General features: G+C 35.4%; 2 protein-coding genes across 4 annotated transcripts in view; one reads left to right on the forward strand and one right to left on the reverse strand.

Moving 5' to 3' along the window:
- INPP4B (inositol polyphosphate-4-phosphatase type II B) overlaps window positions 1–5,507 on the forward strand; it is a 359,615-nt gene extending 354,108 nt beyond the window's left edge. Inside the window, exon 31 of the transcript XR_011808668.1 lies at window positions 5,345–5,507. The gene's annotated coding sequence lies outside the window, so the exon portion shown is untranslated. The remainder of the gene's footprint in view (window positions 1–5,344) is intronic.
- The window catches only part of IL15 (interleukin 15), a 43,043-nt gene that overhangs the window by 5,249 nt on the left and 18,617 nt on the right, over window positions 1–19,177 (reverse strand). The window contains exons 3-7 of one of the 3 annotated variants that reach the window (XM_013109782.4): window positions 4,910–5,019; window positions 3,542–3,623; window positions 2,955–2,996; window positions 1,116–1,256; window positions 316–563 (exon numbers count right to left, since the gene is read on the reverse strand). In XM_013109782.4, coding sequence (XP_012965236.1) covers window positions 453–563; window positions 1,116–1,256; window positions 2,955–2,996; window positions 3,542–3,623; window positions 4,910–5,019 — 486 coding nt within the window. In that variant the 3' untranslated portion in view covers window positions 316–452. Of the gene's footprint in view, window positions 1–315; window positions 564–1,115; window positions 1,257–2,954; window positions 2,997–3,541; window positions 3,624–4,909; window positions 5,020–19,177 lie in introns of those variants that run through there. The other 2 variants (XM_005030958.5, XM_005030959.6) reach the window with 2 other exon arrangements.

The raw sequence follows: 19,177 nt of genomic DNA on the forward strand, positions 1-19,177 counted from the left end.
GCCAACTGCTTTAATAGGATAGGATAATTCTATATTAATGATAATTAAAGAAGAGCTTTTATCTGAAACTCCATACAGTCATTCCTGAACTGATGTTCACAGGAAGGTTCCTAATGCAGATATCCTAATATCATCTTAGAAAATTTCACTGAAAGGCTGGTAAGTTAGGCAAAGTTTTTTCTCCAGGGGACTACATCTTAAGTACAGGGGGAAAAAAAAAAAAAAAACTTTTAAAATTCCTTCCATATATATTTTGTAAGTGATATTATTTGGACGTATGGAATTATGAACACATGCATTACAGAGATTTTGTTATTATTTTTTTTTTTTATTGTAAGTAAGTAGCACTAGAAGTGAAGTTCTTTTCTTTTATTGTTGGCGATAATGTAATTTCTCTGAGGAATGTTTCTTGAACAGTCTTCATTCCCAGCTTTTCTCTTTTGGTCAGTGTATTATTTGCATTCCTTCTGTATAACCTTTACAAAATTCTGTATAAATTCTGTAAAACTTTTTTCTTCATATTCTTCACATTCTTTACATTTTTTTGATGTTGTGGAACTCAACTGAAAAAGAAAATGCGATAGTAAAGCAGGATACCTGATCTGTTTCTTCAGATAGAGAACTGTTGTGAATAATTCCAGTGCAGTCAATTACTACAGAAAGCACAGCTGGAGTCTTCCAAGGTACTCATGTTTTGTTCCTGGCTTGCTTCCTGTATAGCATCATCTTTCAAAGACACAGTGCTTCAGTGAGAGATCCAAGTGGCCTGTCTCTTTGAAAATTAGGATACTTCTGTATGTGTCTCAACATAAGTGACTTTAGATACTGAAGTTACAAACTACTATTTATACATACACATTCAAACACTTTGACATATGCGTGTGTACCCAGTCACAAGTATTTTTGTTGATAGGAGTCGTACAAGTGGCTTTATAAAAATCACTGAATTCTGCTCTTTCATTTTTATCTGTGTAGCCTTTTCATTATTGTATGTTTGGGTTATTGATTCCCATTTTGCTTTCATATGTACCATCTCACCTTTTGCGTATCTGTGAAAAACAAAAGTTCTGCTACTGAAGAAACACTTTTTTCCACAGACTGTTGGTACTACTTACCTCATTTTTAAAGCTTGCATTTCCATTTTTCAATATGTTGTATACATCCTGTGTTTTACTACAATTTTTGATATTACATTCATGAAGAATCACGTTCATCTCTAAGAAAAAGCATCTCATTATAGGTTCTTGGCATTCTTTCTGGAAAAAAAAAAAGAAAAAGAAAAAGAAAAAGAAAAAAAAAGTTTTAGTAGCTTTAAGGTTAAAATGGAATACCTGAATGTAGGATATAATTTACCAAGAAGTAGTTAATTTTTATTTACTGGATATCTCTTCTTACTGTTCAAGTACCTTCAAATATCTGCAAAGATAGATTCAGAGAGCTAATATATAGGCCAGTCAGTTTCCTAGGACAAAGTTAAACTTTGTGTCTTGATGAAGAAAATAGGAAAACAATTAATCAGGCTAGGGATTTGGAATACAATTAACAGTAACGGAATTAAATAAGTATTGCTCTTAGTAGTTCTAGCACTTTCATTCAGAGATCTGAATTCAAAATAATGAAGAATGGGGGAGGAGAGAAACAAACAAACAAATTATTACTTGTATTACACAAATAAAGAAAAAAAAAAAACGGGAACTGATTTCTCCATTGCCAAGAACAAGCCCCAGGTAGTATGACTTTCAGATCAGGCCTTCCCACTTTAAGAAAATCTTCCTGACATTACCAGCCAATAAATTCACTTTTATAGTGCATTAACTTCTGTATTCAGTTAAGGGAATTAACTTAATTTCAGTTAAGGGAATGGGTGAGCAGGTGCGGACATACATGTTTTGTGACCCTTTTCCCCATAACGTACAGAGCTAACTGCACGGATACATTAGACTCTGTGCCTTTTCAGGCTTGCCAGTCCACTGAACACATCAAATTTACTGTATTCCACATGCACACTGAGACTATCCTGTGCTGATGTAGTAAGTAAGTAAGTCTATTATTTGTAGGAAATCTCTTGTTAACTTCTTATGTACAGGAAGTCATGTATTGTGTGTAGTTGGCATAGCCATTGTATGAATTTTTATGCTGCCAGGAAAAGCAGTTTCTCAGGAGGACTCTACCAGCATTGCCACAGCAAAGAATTCAGCTTATGTTCCACCAGGGCTATACCAAAAATGACTGCTAGACGTGGGGTATTGGCTTGATTCATTTTCTTGGTGGACTGTATGTGTCTCCTGGCGTGCTGACTGAGTTCCACAATAACAGATTATGAAATAGTCTCTTCAGGAATTAATTTATGGAAACTGCATTTCATGTGATCATATTTTAGGCAGATTTCTATAACTGGGTTAAGAATTATATTTAAAAAAATAACTAAGTTTATTGGTTCCAGGATAAATTATAATCTCCAGCTATTAGAAAGCCAAATGCTTGATATTAACTTGTATTTGCTGATAAACTAAGGAATTGCAAAAGCAGAGAAATGTACTAGTAGATGTTGACAGTTATGTTCTATATGACACTTTTCCCGTATTTTCTTATTGTAATATTGTAGTGCATGGTGTTAAATAATAATCTCAGGAACTATTTTCTTTGTCACTCTTTTTCCCTTTTCAAATTACAAACAAATACCAACATTATTGTTCAGTGTTTATTTTAGTAAGTTCCTTTTCCATCATCCCTTTTAGTCGATTAATTGTAATAGCAGGTAATTCGGTAAAAATAACACCGGCTTACACAATTCAATATAAGTAATTCAGGTAATAGAACTACTTTCAAGGAAAATGATCTGGTTTCTGAAACTTTTCTCAAATTAGACCAAGGCTACCTTAGGAGAAAATTGCTAGCAAAGAAATGAAGCTACTATATTAGACCAGTTTGGGTTAAATTTTAATTTTACTTACATCCTCATCTGTGTTTGCTGTATATAAACTGACATCAATGTCCTAAAAGAATATGAGAGGTAGAATTATGAGCAACAACTAGCAGACCTTAGAGATAATAAACAAATATTAGAGACATGGATTAGCTCCAAGTTGAAACGGTCAATCAAGCTAGCTACAGAGAGTCAGTAAGTCAGGAATCTTAGTCATCTAGTAACCTGCAGAATGGGCTTCACTGTGAGGAAGCTCAACAGAATTGCGTTCTGTAAGTACTTTTTCAGAAGGAACTAACTTCCATGCCCTCTACCCCTTTCCTTAGGAGATGGTTCTTTTTGCTCTACCCAACTAAAAAAAAAAAAAAAAATCAAATAAAATATTCAAAAAAGAGAGAATGAAAATAATAATTAATTCTAGAATCTACCATATTTGTTCACCTCCAGTTCCCTTCAATCTTCTACTCCCCCTCACTTCCACCCACAAAACAGGACTATACCAACATCCCATTTCATACTCTTTGCTACTGACACTCTTAACTGAGTACTGTGCTAAATGTTTAATTATGTCTGCTCCTATGTTTATATGAAATGTTGACTTTTTAATGAACTTACTTTGGATGTCTTGATCTGCTCCAAATCTTTCAGAACTTCTGTCCACTTGCAGTGATCTCCCTCTGTGTTTGGTATATAAGCACTAGACCAGAAATAAAACAGTGACCACTAGGCTAAGTAGTAGGTACACACATTGTTTCTGCTGAAAAAAGAGTAACAGATTATTCATATACTAAAGATATGCTGTTATATATATGGTAATGTGTGGGTCAAGTACATTTGAAAATCATAAAATCTACTGATGTATAAAATATATATCACAGAGCCAGACTATAAACAGTCAGCAAATTTTTTCAAAGGCTAGTTCTATAAGACATAATGAAAGAGAAATGTTCAACTATTTTTTGCAAAATATCTACAATTCTTGCAAAGTATCCTCCAAAATTACAAATTTCTAGGTCTCTAATACTGATTTTTTCCCCCTCTACTACTATGGAATTTATATCTTTAGCCCTGTAGAAATATTGTGTGTCCTTTTATATGTGTTTTGTTTTTGTTTGTTGTGTGTGTGTACAGGAAAGCTTTCTCCTGCCATAGATAAAATTTTACATGAAGTGAACCACTAAAGGGTGGAAGGAAAATTTTCTTCTCCTTTGGAAGATTTTTGGACTGTGAACTGTGGTTTTAATGTTTCCCTACTTGACTCATTAACTTGGATCCCTTTCGATACTGCTGTACAATAAGTAATATAAGGCAGTATAGGGAAAGAAAGACAACTAATTGTTTTGGGAAGTTGGTTTGAAACAAGCAGCTATTAAACACTTAAGCCTTAAACAGAGGCTCAAAAATTACAAGATTTTTGAGAAAGAAAAAAAAAATTATAACAAGAATCAGAGAAGGTTTGCTGCTTTTTTTCTTAATATCAGACCTTAGCAAAGAGATTTGACTGAAGGGGCAGTGTGAGGAGGGCATGTAGGCAGTAGAATCAATCAGGGCTGGTTTTCTGACACAGGAAACAGTGAGAATGGAAAGGAAGCATCTAGTATACATACATAAACCAGCATACACATTTGAATATGTTCACTTGTGGTTTGCTTTTTTTTTTTGTATGTTTTTTTTTTTTTTTTTTTTTTTTTTCATTGCAAAGACATATGGCAATTGATGGACGTCTTTAATTGCAACAATTTGAACATCTTGAGGGTTATGATGGAGATAAGGGCCAAGGTGCATTCTTGACTGGACTAAGCCTAATCAGAGAAAGGAGAATACTGTAAGGGACCATGGCCTAAAAAGCGCTGCAGGACTGCATAACGTGGCAGGAAAGAATCCACTTTCTAAAGCAAGTGGAGGCAACTGCAAGTAGTAGCTGTAATAGTAAAAATAGATCATTTGTGTTTACTACCTAATTTACATTAACTTTGTAGTTACCATAGGAAGAAGATGGTCAGTCCAGTCTTATTCTTCAAAAGGAAAAAGAAATGACTGTTCAGAAGAAGATACATATGGTATTGCAGACAAATACTTTTCAGGTGTGTTTTCTGAAAGATATAACCAGGAAGATAGCTCGTCACAATTTGATTTCACAGGATTTTGTTTACTGCTGACTCAACTAACCAATTTAACAAGGCATCCAATCAAGACAAGACTACCTGTTGAGTGTAGATTGAAGACCAACTGATTCATAGCTTGCAGATGTGTGTAATCAGTTTACAAAACAGTCAGTATAAAATCAGATACTGAAGTCAAAGTACAAAAATCCTAACTCATCCTGGGTTTCATGTTTCTCTATCTGTCCATACTGCAGGCTGCATTTTAATGTAGGAATGATATTAAAGATCTCTTGTTTTGTTTTCTGTCCTGCAGATCTTTCCTCTGGCTACCTACTTCCACCCAAATTTGATAAATTACCTACAGTAATAACATTACCTACAAAATTGTGGTTGTGTGTATATGAAATGCTACATATACATACATGAATGGCTGTACTTACATGTATATATATTAAATAAACTGTTCATATACAGTATATATTTATACTGTTATACATGCTATATTTACCTCTCATACCGGGAAGTGATTCATGCAGTTACGAATTCTTTCAGTGGAGTTGGACAACTGGAAATGAGGAGGTGTGAGCTGTGCCTTGACTGTCTTGTTGTGCACAGCCTAGGAAACTTTGTTCCAGAATCACAAGCCCTTTAATTTAAGCTGATACAGCTTCTTCACAGAGCTAGGTTAATTATCTGCAACTATTCTTTTTTGTCCAAAGTTTAATTTCTTATCATATGTACAACACTTTTATATTAACTAGCTCAAATTGTGTTTCTTTACCTGTGGTTTATTTACACAGTAATTTACAAGTGCATATTTAAAAACTGAACATAGCTTAAAAAAAAAAAAATAATCTATTGTCAGGTTTGTAGCTAACTTAGAATCATAGAATCATTAAGGTTGGAAAAGACCTTCAAGATCATCTGGTCCAACCATCACCCTACTACCACTGTCATTCACTAAACCATGTCCCTAAGCACCACGTCCAACCTCTCCTTAAACACCCCCAGGGACAGTGACTCCACCGCTTCCCTGGGCAACCTGTTCCAATGCCTGACTGCTCTTTCTGAGAAGAAATATCTCCTCATTTCCAACCTGAACCTCCCCTGGTGCAACTCGCGGCAATTCCCTCTAGTTCTATCACTAGTTATCTGTGAGAAGAGGCCAACCCCCAGCTCCCCACACCTTCCTTTCAGGCAGTTGTAGAGAGCCATGAGGCCTCCCCTTCCCCAGCCCAAACACCCCCAGCTCCCTCAGCCGCTCCTCACAGGCCTTGTGCTACAGGCCCTTCACCAGCTTTGTAGCTCTTCTCTGGACATTCTCCAGGGTCTCGATGTCCTTCTTGTAGTGAGGGGCCCAAAGCTGAACACAATACCCAAGGTGCAGCCTCACCAGAGCAGAATAGAAAGGGACGATCACCTCCCTACTCCTGCTGGCTGCACTATTCCTGACACAAGCCAGGATGCCATTGGCTTTCCTGGTCACCTGGGCACACTGCCAGTTCACGTTCAGGCAAGCATCTATCAGCACCCCCAGATCCTTTTCCTCTGTATAGCTTTTGAGCCGCTCTCTCACAAGCCTGTAGCGCTGCATGGGATTGTTGTGGCCAAAGTGCAGGACGTGGCATTTAGCCGTGTTGAACCTCATCCCATTGGCCTCTGCCCATCACCCCAACCTGCCCAGGTTCCTCTGCAGGGCCTTCCTACCCTCTGGCAGACTGACACTTCCCCCCAGCTTGGTGTCATCTGCAAACTTACTGGGGGTGCACTCAATTGCCTCGTCCAAGTTATCAATAAAGATATTAAAGGGGACAACACTGACCCCTGGGGAACACCACTTGTGACCAGTCACCTTGGTGCAAGCTGTTTAACTTATAAAAGCATATAGTGGTAAAATTAGGAAAATAATATTTATGTGTCCCAGGGCCCTTCTGAAGAGTCTGTAAAAAATATTTGTTACTGTTTTAAATAGAAAGTGTTCTAAAAACATTTCAATTATTTTGCTTCCAAAACCCACAGGTTTCACGGAAATAGCATAGTTACCTAGTCATCACATAAATTTCCACACTCAGTAATGGAAAACAGTACCAGACTCTTTTATCACTTTTGTGTTCAAAATCTGTTATGTAAGAAAAATGTAAATGAATGATAGATTATTTAAATTAAATTATGTCCAGATCAAGTAGTACTGCATCCATCTTCTAAACTATTTCAGTTATCTTTAAACAAAGTATGTCTAAAAATGAAGCTCAACCAGTTAATATTTCCACATAAAATGCAAATCTAAAATATGTGAATATTAAAACCAAAATATTAAGTAATAAGCATTACAAATATATGACTGCAATATTTAAAAAGTACATGCCACTTCACTATTATCAAAAACACGAAGTGATTTTGTTACAGTATTGCAGAAAATATGCAACCTTTCTGTAGTTAGTATTGTTTCATGTGATGTTTGTCATGTTTCTTGTAAATATAATGAACCAAAACCTTTTTCTTTTTTTATTGTTTTTATCTGCATGCTATTTGTTTTGATTTGATTTAACAGCCCTTAAAATATATCCTGTTTTCTGTTTGTTTGTTTGTTTGTTTGTTTTAATTGAAAAAACAGTATTATCAGGAATATCAAGGTACATATAAAGAAATTTAAAATCTTATATCTTGGCTACAGCTGAAGAAAACATTTTTTTATATTTAAAAATATTTTTAATAAAATTATTTAAAGTGTATTAGAGACAATTTGTAATAGTTAAACATTCTGTTCGTTTTAGAAGCTAGTTTTCCTCAAAATAGATAAGGTGGCTATAAATGAAAATATAAAGGACTTATGGTGGGTCCATAATTTGTATTTACTTGCTGATTGGCTTTGTGTTTCATAATTAGTATTATGGGGCCTTAAAAGCTGATTTCAGTGGGAGTTCCAGGCCAAATGCATTGTGAAATTTATGCTGTAGAACAAAGTGTTCAAGGAAAAACATCCATTATACTATCTAATGAATAATGAGCCAAGGTTATCATTAGTTTGTCATTTCTTTCCTTTTTTTTTTTAATAACTTTTGCTCACTATGATGACAATGGGAAACTGTGTTTCTAATGATTCACGTAAACCTCTTGATCTTTATTTTTCTTCAATATAGTAGATAACCATATTATCATAATGAAATAATTGTTTCTCTTTTGAAATATAAACTTAGTTTTCAGAAGAGAACTTTTACGAATTGAAATATATATATATATATATATATATATATATATATATATATATATATATAAAGTAGATGCATATTTTAAAGGGAATTTTGTTTGTTTATAGAGAAAGAGGTTTTTAAGGTCCAGTAGATCACCTAATACATTCCTTTCTACAATTCAGAGCAATATTCTACCATAATTTCTTAAATGTTTCATCCACTACTATTCAACAACATAAGAATTGTTAGCTCACTTACTTGCTTTGACAAATTATTCTTCTGCCTTGAATATACATTGTTGTAACTTTCCCTATGCTAGTGTTTATTTTTAATTTCTTACTCTGTTTACTTATTAACCAACTTTATTACACCACTAATACTTGCCCTTGTTTTACACAGGCATGAACTTTGGACTTTGAAAAGCAGAAGAGAAGAAGCAGTTCATTTTTTTGTTTTTATTTCCATGGCTTGCATTCTGATAACCTGCTATGCCAGAGTAAGTATTGAAGCCTTTGTACGTAAATATATATTATTTCAAGATGCAATTGAGAATTATAAAGCACAGAAATAATCTGTTTGAAAAAAAAAAAAACAAACATACATATATCATTTTCCCATCACGAAGTTACAACGAAGTACTTATCATTAACGTGAGTAAAATGTAAGCCACAGTAGTACTATTTTCTCTCCTAAAGAAATCAACATATAAGCAAATGACAACTCTTCTTTACCAAGGCAAAATCAGCTGCTGATTCCTTCATTTTGTCTGTCATAAAAAACTATACATTAGTCAAAAGAAAATATTTGTAGCTCTATACAATATTTAAATTACAAGCAAAGGAAATTTCTGAAAGTTAAAATTACGTCTTTCCTTCCATACCACATATCTGAATTTCTTTATTAAGAGTTGCCTGTAAATTTCTTAGGGATTCCTTGAGATATGATATTTATAATTAGGAAAATTTAGTTCCTGTGCAAGCTGGTTTTATCTACACTGGTCCACTATTTTTTATTGCTTATGCCCATACTTTATTGCTATGACGTAAGATTGTCCTGCTGAGTCACTTTATCATATTCATGTAACTGTGGGACTCACAAGGTTGTTCTTTGTAGGGAAGAACTAAGCATTTTCATTCTTAGTTGGATAATTTATATCCTGAACCTACAAGCCCTCAAACATCTTTATTTGTGCACGTGCTTTCAATAGTGATCCTCAGTCTACAACGGCTGCTTTTTTTTTTTTTTCAGTGGAATCCTTTAATAAAGAAGTAGACAGTCGTCTCTCTGACTCCATTTTGCTAGACTGTTGCATTGGATCTGGTTGGGATGGATTTAATTGTCTTCATAGTAGTTTGTACGATGCTGTACTGTGGAGCTGTGACCATGTTTCTATGTTTCTCACGCCACCCTTCCAGCAAGCACATTAGGGTTGGCAAGATTTTGGGAGAGGACACAGCTGGAACAGCATATCCAAATAGATATTCCATACCATATAAATTCACACTTTAAAAAATGTCATGTAAAAGCAGGGGTGGGGTGATTTTTTCAGACAGTCATTGCTTAGAGAATAGCTGGACATTGCTCCAGTGGTGGTAGGTGACAAGTGATTGCTTTTGCATCACTTGTTCTTTGGTGTTTTTGTTTGTTCTTTTTTTGTTTGTTTTTTTAACTTATTAGGCTGTCTTTAGCTCAACCCATGAGTTTTCCTCTCTTATGTCCTTACACTTTTCTCTTCTGTACATCTGGCTGTGGAGAGAATGAGCAATCAACTAGGTGGGAACTTAGCTGTCATCCAAGGTTATCTCACCAGAGCTATACAATGCAATAAAGACACTCCTTCCACTTCCATGATCTTCCTAGCAGTGCTCATCAGCTTTTTTTCTTTACTACAATGCTGGTGGCTCATCCTTCCACAGTATGTTCTCCTGCCACAATTTTATGTCCAGTTCTTTTAAAATTCTGGAATGTCTGAAGAATGTTCCACTACTTATGTGCACACACACAAAAGATAAAAAAAATTACAATAAATTCTAGCCTACCTGATTTTTGGCTGTTCTCAACTTATCCATAACTTCTTGACCTCTGGCACACAGCTGTTTTTTTCCCCTAATCATTCCTTTTTCCCATTGCTTTTAGGCTTTCTGGCTAGACTCAGCATTCCTTACCCCTGTAGTCATATCGTCTTCCTCAGTCTGTCCTCTCTGCTGACCATCTATTGCATTATTGTTCATCCTTAACTTCTTGGTTTTTCATGTCACTGTCTCTTTTTTTTGTGTGTGTACCATGTATTGCTTTTGTCTTATTTGTTGCCACACAATGTTTTGATTGTGCTCATTTTTCATCTTCATTCTCTACTGCAATAGACATCTTCTTGCATGCTATTTAGCCTATTTTAGTCAGTCTCTACTTCTGTGCTGTTCTGCAGGGATGTCTTCAACTCTTCCTCTTTGGCTTTTTGTCTAGATTTTATTTACTGATCCAGAAAGGAAGTCAGTGGAATTACTAAATGGTAAACTGAATCACTTGCATGAATGCTTGTCTGGATGAGAGCCAGAACATTCCTTAGATTGCTACATCTTCAAGTCTTTATTTCACAAAGCCAAAGTGCTTTCTCAGAAATTTTGTATTTACCTAAAATTAGACAGACTAAGGCATTTTTTCAGATTCTGTTTAAAAATTAAGCATTCTTTAAAAAATATTGTTATTTGATTCCTTCTCTTTTATCCCCCTTCCCCAAGAACTATAGCTTTCTTGTTCATAATGCATAGCTTCATACTCTTCCATGGATGGAGTAATATTCTATCTAGTTCATTCTGCTAAAGTGTGAGTAATGTGTCCAAACTTTCTTTCAAAGAAAAATGAAGTATTCTCAGTAATCAGCATGGCAGGAAACTCTTTCAGTTTAACCAATTATGCGTTTGTGTGTTCTTGATTTGCTGGAATACTTGTTCATTTGCTTTTGACAGTTATCCAGTAAGATTTCCTTCTCCTATATGCTCTTGCTAACTGGGACTCATGCCAGGTGAAGAAATCAAGAAATCAGAAAGTAAAGTTTGCAATGCTTGCTTGAAAACCTTGCCAAAAGGTCACAGAGTCTTCGCTATTCCACTCGATAACTTTAATGTCAGAATTTGAAATGTAAGAAGTTAAATAGAAGTTATATGTTCCTTTGGCCTTTTTTTTTTTTTTTTTTTTTTTTTTGTCTTTCTTTCTCCAAAACATGCTTGAGGCCTGGGGCTTATGTCATAGTCTTATGAAGATGCATCTTATGTTTAGCTATTGGCCTGAGAGGAAGTTTGTCCTTGGTGCAGAGAATGATTTTATTCCTTTGCAAGGAGCCTTACTATTACAGCAGCAATGCAACCCAATAGAAGTGCTCCAGTATTTAGGGCTAAATATTGCTAGATGAATGTTAAGTATGAATACTTTAAATTAAGAGCTTTCCCTTTTGCTTGTCTGCTTTCACTAATTTGTCCATCTGTTTCAGAACAATGCCTAAGTCATGACCACAGGCCTCTCAAGTTATATCTCTGCTTGAAATAAGGGTCTCTGCTTGAAATCAGGGACCAGAACACCAAACATGTCACTTAGTCCATGGGTTTGATCTACTCCTTGCCGACCAGTTCAGGATCTGTCTTGAGCATATTTTGCCAGCTGGTAAAATCCAGCCAGAAAATAAAGTTATGACATCTTTCTTTTTAAATTCCTCCATGGAATGTCTGTCTTCTCAAGGTACTAATCACTCAACAATGAAAGATCAACTTAATGTTGTCCTGGTGCAAACATATATAACAGTAATGCTAAGTTTCTTTGATAAGCAGTGTGATTACTACATTCAGAAGCCCCAAGTATTGATAGTGTCAAAATGACTGAGCTAATGGCATAGTCAGTAAAAGGCAGCGTACAGAACAGATTTATCGGGTTGTTAGCTGTGACCATTTAACTCCATTCCCCCCATGCTTCCCACCCCTTTAGGATGCAATATACAAAAAGTAGTGATTTTTTGTTCTGGATATACTTTCCTGCATAAATAAGCAGTAGCATCATGAGAGATTGTAAAGCACATGCATAAAACACCAACAAAATAAAGAGCCAGCAGAAATAGTGAGTGTTGAAATTTGTTTAACAAAACATGTACAGATCTATATATGTTACTAGGCGGACCCTGTAAATATTTTTTTGTGATATTTTTATGCCATGGCAACAAATAATCAACATGGAAATAAAATACAATTAGGTATAAAGTTGGTGGGTTTTTTTTGGAATTAGAGGGTAAGATGTTAAAATCAAAAACAGTACTGAAGAACTTTAAAAGTAAACAAAATTAAAGGCTGTCATACTGATGTAGAGAAGTTAAAAATCCTGAGACAATAAAGTAGTCACTAAGGGAGCAGCTGCTGGACAAATAAGATCTCAGACTTAGCAAACTACTTAGCTCAGAGACTGTGAATTATATCATATACAAATAGGGATCTGTAATATACCTGGAACAGAAAGAAGATTGAAAATGGTAATTGCAATTCTCAAAATTGTAAAGTGAGGCAGTATTTTGAGACCTTTTTTCTTTAAAAATAAATAAATAAAATAAAATAAATATATGTTCCTGTCTTATGATACTTTTACTGGACAGTACTGGATCCTGAGATAAACAAGCAGGATGTAGTTGAACATATTGTACTGTTTTCCTTTGCTTTTATTCTTCAAAGAGCAGAATTAAATCCTAATGTGTGTCAATTGCCTTAGCTCTATTGAAACCAGTGAAGAAGTTACTTCCTTTTCCAGAGATGCTGAGAACAAAACATTAAGCTGGGAAAAACAAATCTATCAAAAAATGAGGAAAGCAGCATATAAACATCCAAAAGGAATATTGTAAACATTCCATCAGTAGGCAAAACAAGATAGCGTCAGGATTGAAAGAAATAATAGAATATGTCTGTTATAGATTTGTTTCATATTTCTGCATAGGAAAAGCAAACAAATTTGGAAAGGAAATTATATCTGCTTTAGATTAATCTAAATCATTTATAAATAACATACCAGAAAAACTTACAGCAAAGGAACAATCATCCTTAGTTTCTTGTGTTAGGATACAGGAAAGCTGATTATTGGAAAAGCTCTAGCATGTGCCACAGGAACCTCCCCTTTTCATGTAAATTTTGAATATATTTTGTGGAATGTAACAAATGGTGAAATTGCAGATTGAACCACTTTGCCAGTGGAGATGCAACACAACACGGTATGTGTCATTATTTGAGGTTTCTTAAATTTGCATGGGTGATAGTTTTTCTTCATTTCTTGGCAGCCAAGCCCAGAATATATAGAGAGGAATGAAAGATGTTATGTGTGTGTACAAGCTAATAAGACCTGAAGTAATACTGAATTTTGTTAATCTGGTTTCTGTATCAGAGCTCCTAAAATTTGGAAATGGTAGTCATAGCTCTTAACGGTGCTGTTCAGCACTCATCCAGAAAACATGGAATTTTTTTTCATACAGGGTAAGGTGAGTCTACTAGCCACTATGTTCATTTAAACAAAAGTGTTTTTAAAAAAGACTGAAAAAACAAGTTCATAGGGATGTTAAAATCAGTTGTGTATAAAATAATGGGCAATCCTGCAAAGCACAAATAAATCACTGGTTGCCTTTATAATATATATCTCTGTGAAACAGTGTTATGGAAAAGGAGTAAACTCTTGGATAAAATTACACATCTCTGCTCTTGGATTGCTTACTTCATTGATTTAACGGAAAAGATGTTGTGCCAAAAGTAACAGCAAGATGTTGACATTAATTTATAATATGTTTCTGATATACTCGTATAAGACACGAGATAAAACTCTAAGATGAAATACATGTTGTAAGTTTAACCTATGACCATATTGCAAAAAGTCTGTCAATTGTATTAAATCAAAAACATATATATCATTTACAGACTAATAGTTACTCTTTCTAAATAAAAGAAACACTTTAGCAGATAATGCAGTCTTTCAGAAAAATTAATACTTCTTGCAAATTTTGAAGTGCACATCTTCACATTCACATTAGTCAAAAAATATAATTTGTTTTCATCTGATTTTCAACTGCCTTCAGCAGTTCCCACTGGAATAAATGGCCATTTCAGCTATAGGTATCTACTCTCATAAATGTGCTATATCCACCTTGTGGAAGGACATAAGAGGTGGATAAGTTGAAGATAATATTTCCTCATAGTCTTTATTTCAAGCAAGTTTTTTCCATCACTTTTGAATTATAAAGCTAGAAATAAGTTCTATGTCATTCTAAGCAAGGGCTAATATAGTCCTTTGTCTGCCTCACGATCAAAGTCTTTCTTAAAAATATATATATATATTAATAATTTCTTGCCTGAGCAAATGCTCAGTTTGTTAATTTGTTGGAGGTGACATAGTTCTGCTTTCTTATATAGTCTCTTCTTTGCATCTCCAGTGGGGAGTGCTTGCTTGCCCCAAGAAGAAGGTATTTATTTGTCCCGAATAGAAGAACAGCATTGCAAACTAATTTACTTTTTTGTCTTTCTAAGAATAGCTAAGTTTACTTTTAGCAGAAATTCACCCAAATGCTATGTAAGGTCCACATAGGTGGTATAGCTAGAATCAAATTTAGAAGTCACTAGTAATATATCCATTCACATATAACATGGCACCTTCTGGTCTTAAGGCCAAAACAGGCATCATGCATGCTGCACTTAAGAGACATCTGGCTGAATGCAAGGTGAAAATGAAATGAAACTAGTAAGGAAAATTCATGTGAATTCTCACAGATGAATCCTAAGCTGCCACTTGCCTTCCAAATCTTCCTTGAGTAAATGTTTGAAGGCCTTTGCTGAGGTCTTGTGATTGCATTCTATATAATTTATGCTATCCAATAATAAAGGCATTTCAGTGTGTGACCTCAAGAAGCCAAAGAGCTAGTCTAACTAAGCATTCCTGTCATTTTTTTTTTTAAAGCTTTAATGATTGCATTGGGTGCCTTTTTTACACACTGGAAGGACCCAGAACAAAATCAGAACAAAGTGTGGTTGTGTTACAGCCATCCCAGGTCCGAACTAGCCCATCTGCACACTCCTGCCACTTTCAAAGATTAGAGCAACTCCCAAAACAAAACCAGTAGTCCTCTATGCAGACACTTGTTTCCAAGGATCGAGATAGCATAAAAGTCTCTTCCACTGTGCTTCCTGCTGTCCTTCTCTAAGACTTGTAAACTAGAGAATCAGCATAGCAGAGAGTATGGCTGAGAAATGTATACTGAGAAGTTTTACACTTCCCTTCTGTAAAATCGGGAACATCCACAATTCTAACTGAGCTCACTGATTTTTCCTCCAATTCTCTTCTCCAGAAGTTGAGCACCTGAACTACTGGAACAGACTCTTCCTCCAAGAAGACACACACAAGTTTTTGACACTTGTGCAAGAACATGCCTAGCACCATGTCAGTAGACCTTGCTAGGTTTCTCCGTGTGGGGCATGAGGAGGTGAGGACCAGGCACATGGCCCAGCGTGGGAATTGGCCCCAAGGTGCTCCTGCTGTGCTGGGGATCAGGGCTTTGCCTTGGGAGCAAGCCCCCAACGAGGCTGAAGGCCGGGCAGTGTGGGGAGCTCGAGGTAAGGCCTGGGGGACTTGGCGGTGATCCTGGAGGGGCTGCAGGGGCCGGGCACTGCCTCCTGCAGCCGGGCCTCAGCCTCTCACCCCGCACCACCTTTAGATTTTCCTTCCACTCTGTTCCTTCCATTCCACCCCTGCTGTGTACCATCTCAGATAGTCTGTCTGACCTTATTGATCGTTGTTGTAAACCTGTATAGGTAGTCAAAACAGTTTTGCATCAGAACCTGTTCTGAGGCATGCTGGAGTCGTCTTGTGAAAACATAGATACAGGTTCATAATAAAGTTTCTTATACAGCTTCTGTACACCCAAAGGGCTGCAGAAAACCCTATTCTAAGGGGTATTTCACAGCCAACATAATGACTCTTCTTTAACCTCTGCTAGTCTCCAGGCAGTATGTAACTTATGGGTAGGTTGTAATGTGCAGATCAGAAAGGATTATAGTCCTTACAGATTAAAAATTAGACACATGCTTTTGAAATGATTTAGAGAAGCACACAGAATTTAGGAAAAGCGAAGTTGGCTCTGACTACAAGTCCTCTGGACCTGCTGTCTTCAACTGCAGCCAGTTGTGAATGCCAAGAGTACAATGATACCTCCCTGATAAACTCTTCTATCTTCAGCAAAGGAGAATGCATATAAAGCTTGTCAGATCTGAGGTATTCTCATGTTTATAACATCTCTAGTATTTCTTCCCTGTAGTTAATCACTATAGATAAGTATTTGCTTTATAATGGATTTTTTGAATTTCAACTGTCAGCTAAGGTTATCAGTTCCTTATACCTAAACATTTTTTCAGCTTATATTTCAACTTTTGTATTAAGTTCTAAACATAATAGGAGATGGTAAGTAATTTAAAAATGTAAAATGTTACATTATTGAGTTCTCTTCATAATGTAATTTTCTGAAGAGTACTGCTTTTTAGAAATACGTATAACCTAAGGGAACATATCTTTCCTTTTTTCAGGCCAGACTGAGGTTTCTAACAGTTACAATGTCAGTACTTTGAGTAAGCGTACATATTATTTTCAGCCATTAAAATGGAAAAAAATGCTGCTAGTTGCCCTCTTCCCAAAAAGACATATTTCATTTCTTTGTGGTTTTGCTCTAGTTTATTTTTGCTTCAGTTCACCAGGCACTGTTAGAACATTTTCATCATTTGAAATAGTTATTTCAAAATTGAGCAACCTATTTGGAAAAGAGAAATAAAGTTTCTTCTCTCTTAGTTGCAAACTATGAGTAAAAAATGACTGGAAGGGCTATCATTTAACTACTCTAAATATATAGGAAAATGTACCGTACTTTCAAGATTGCTTTTGACACCAAGTGCATACAGAATTCTTCATAGAGCAGAGCAAGGTCACATCCCATAGACCCAAGCTTGCAGTCAGTTGAAAGGATGATTAATATTAACTTATCCTATTGATTTCAGTAAGAGTGAGGTGTTTATCCTACTCAAATGCCTAAACTGATTTTTCAAAAGGTGCTTCCATGTCTTGCAGAAAATCTGAGGGATATTGAGCAAAAAGAGTAACCCAGTACTTTGAGGTCTATACTTTTTTCATCTGTATCAGAAGTATTTTAGGTAATCATTTAAGTCATGTAAAACAAGATTCAAATACTCTTAAAGCACGTTACTTCCATTTTCTTTCCTTCAGAATAGAAACTGACAGAAATTGTAAGCAAAATAAAAAACAAAAACCAGCAAGCAAAAATAAGCATCATTCACAGTTTCCTGGACTATCAGTTAAGAATCTGAGTCTATAATTCACAAAACTGTTTAAGAAATATAAGTGTATTATATATTTTCCTGGTTAGAAATATGAAAATGTATGTTTAATGTTAGGGTTTCTGTCACTTGAATTTTTGTGGGTTTTTTTTTTTTTTTTTTTTTAGTGGTAATGTGAACTAGAAAAAATGACATTTTCTTAAGAAAATAACTGAGATATAAACTGAAATAAAATAAAGGTCCTTGATTTAAATCAGTGTGTTTTTTTCACTCACTGATATTTAATTCAGGACAAAATGTGACTTAAATTTCTTTGAGATAAATCATTCTGTCCCAGTTCTTGGATGCTAGCATACCTTCGATATGAGCACTGAGTTGTTAGGATAGGTAGAGGCAAAAGCCTTCAGATCCTAGAAAGTGCAGAAGATAGCTACTAGGCCTCCATCTCAATGAGTCATGTTATTGTTGAAAAGTCACTTTGACTAAGTGCCATACAGAGCTTGAGTTAGCTTTCTCAATGTTTATGCATTAGTTTGCATTCAGTGTAGTGCCTATTGCGTTTTTCTTAGAAGTTGTCATATATGCAAAGCACATAAATTTGCATTATAGTTAAGTCATTCATTTTTACCTGTATGAAACCTACTAGAAAACTACTTTGTCCTTATGATGACCCATTTGTCCTGAAATAACACACATTTCAAAATAAGACGTGAAATATTTATGTGTCATTTAAATTAAGCAAAATAATCTATGGGCATCCATAAAATGTCACAAATCTGAGAGTCATTTTCAGTTACAGAAGGGCAGAAGATGAGTGTGTGTGGGGGGGGGTTGTCCTTAAGAGAGAGAGAGAGAGAAAATAAGGAATTGTTTTAAAAGCAGAACATCAGAAAAGTTTTACAAAGATTCCCTTGCAAAAATGTCCCATAGACACTTGGAGAATATGTGTATTAGCAGTGAATATGCTCTAGACCTTTCTATTGTATCACCATACATTTATAGTGCATTCAGGTACTGTTAGACAACCCCTAGCCAAGATAATAAATGTTAGTAGCATAGGGTTTCTTGAACACAATACACAAGTCAAGTGTATTTGAGTATGGAATAATAGAAGAAAGAGAGTAGGAAAATGAGTAAAACTGTCTGGAGTACATATCTTCAGGTATCCAACAGCTGAAAAATGGTTTCACAAAGCTAACGTTAAACGTGTATATTAGAAAGAATAGCTTTGCTTTGTGAACAAAGCGCCCGTCTTTGTCAGCTTCAGCATGTACATCACATATATACATACACTGTGTTTCTGGTGAGAGGAATAAGCCAGTCCCCCTCACTGAACAGGAGTGTGAGGGCAGAGACTTCTCCCTCTTATCATTCAGGAGCGCTAGACCCCAAATGCTTCATCACATCTTGAAAAACTTTACAACAAAAAATTCCAGCTTTTCTGGAAGGATGCAGGTGTTCCTAAGATATTGTTGTTAGTGAAGATTTCTCCCCAAATCAGGCCAAATTTCATATTTTCATTGTATTTTCTTCAAGTTTTACTGTAGTATACTGTGATAAGCTTGTGTTTCAGCTTCTGCAGAAAACGAATGCTGAACTGACTCACTAAAA

This window comes from Anas platyrhynchos, chromosome 4 (assembly GCF_047663525.1).
Source record: "Anas platyrhynchos isolate ZD024472 breed Pekin duck chromosome 4, IASCAAS_PekinDuck_T2T, whole genome shotgun sequence".
Lineage (NCBI taxonomy): Eukaryota > Metazoa > Chordata > Aves > Anseriformes > Anatidae > Anas > Anas platyrhynchos.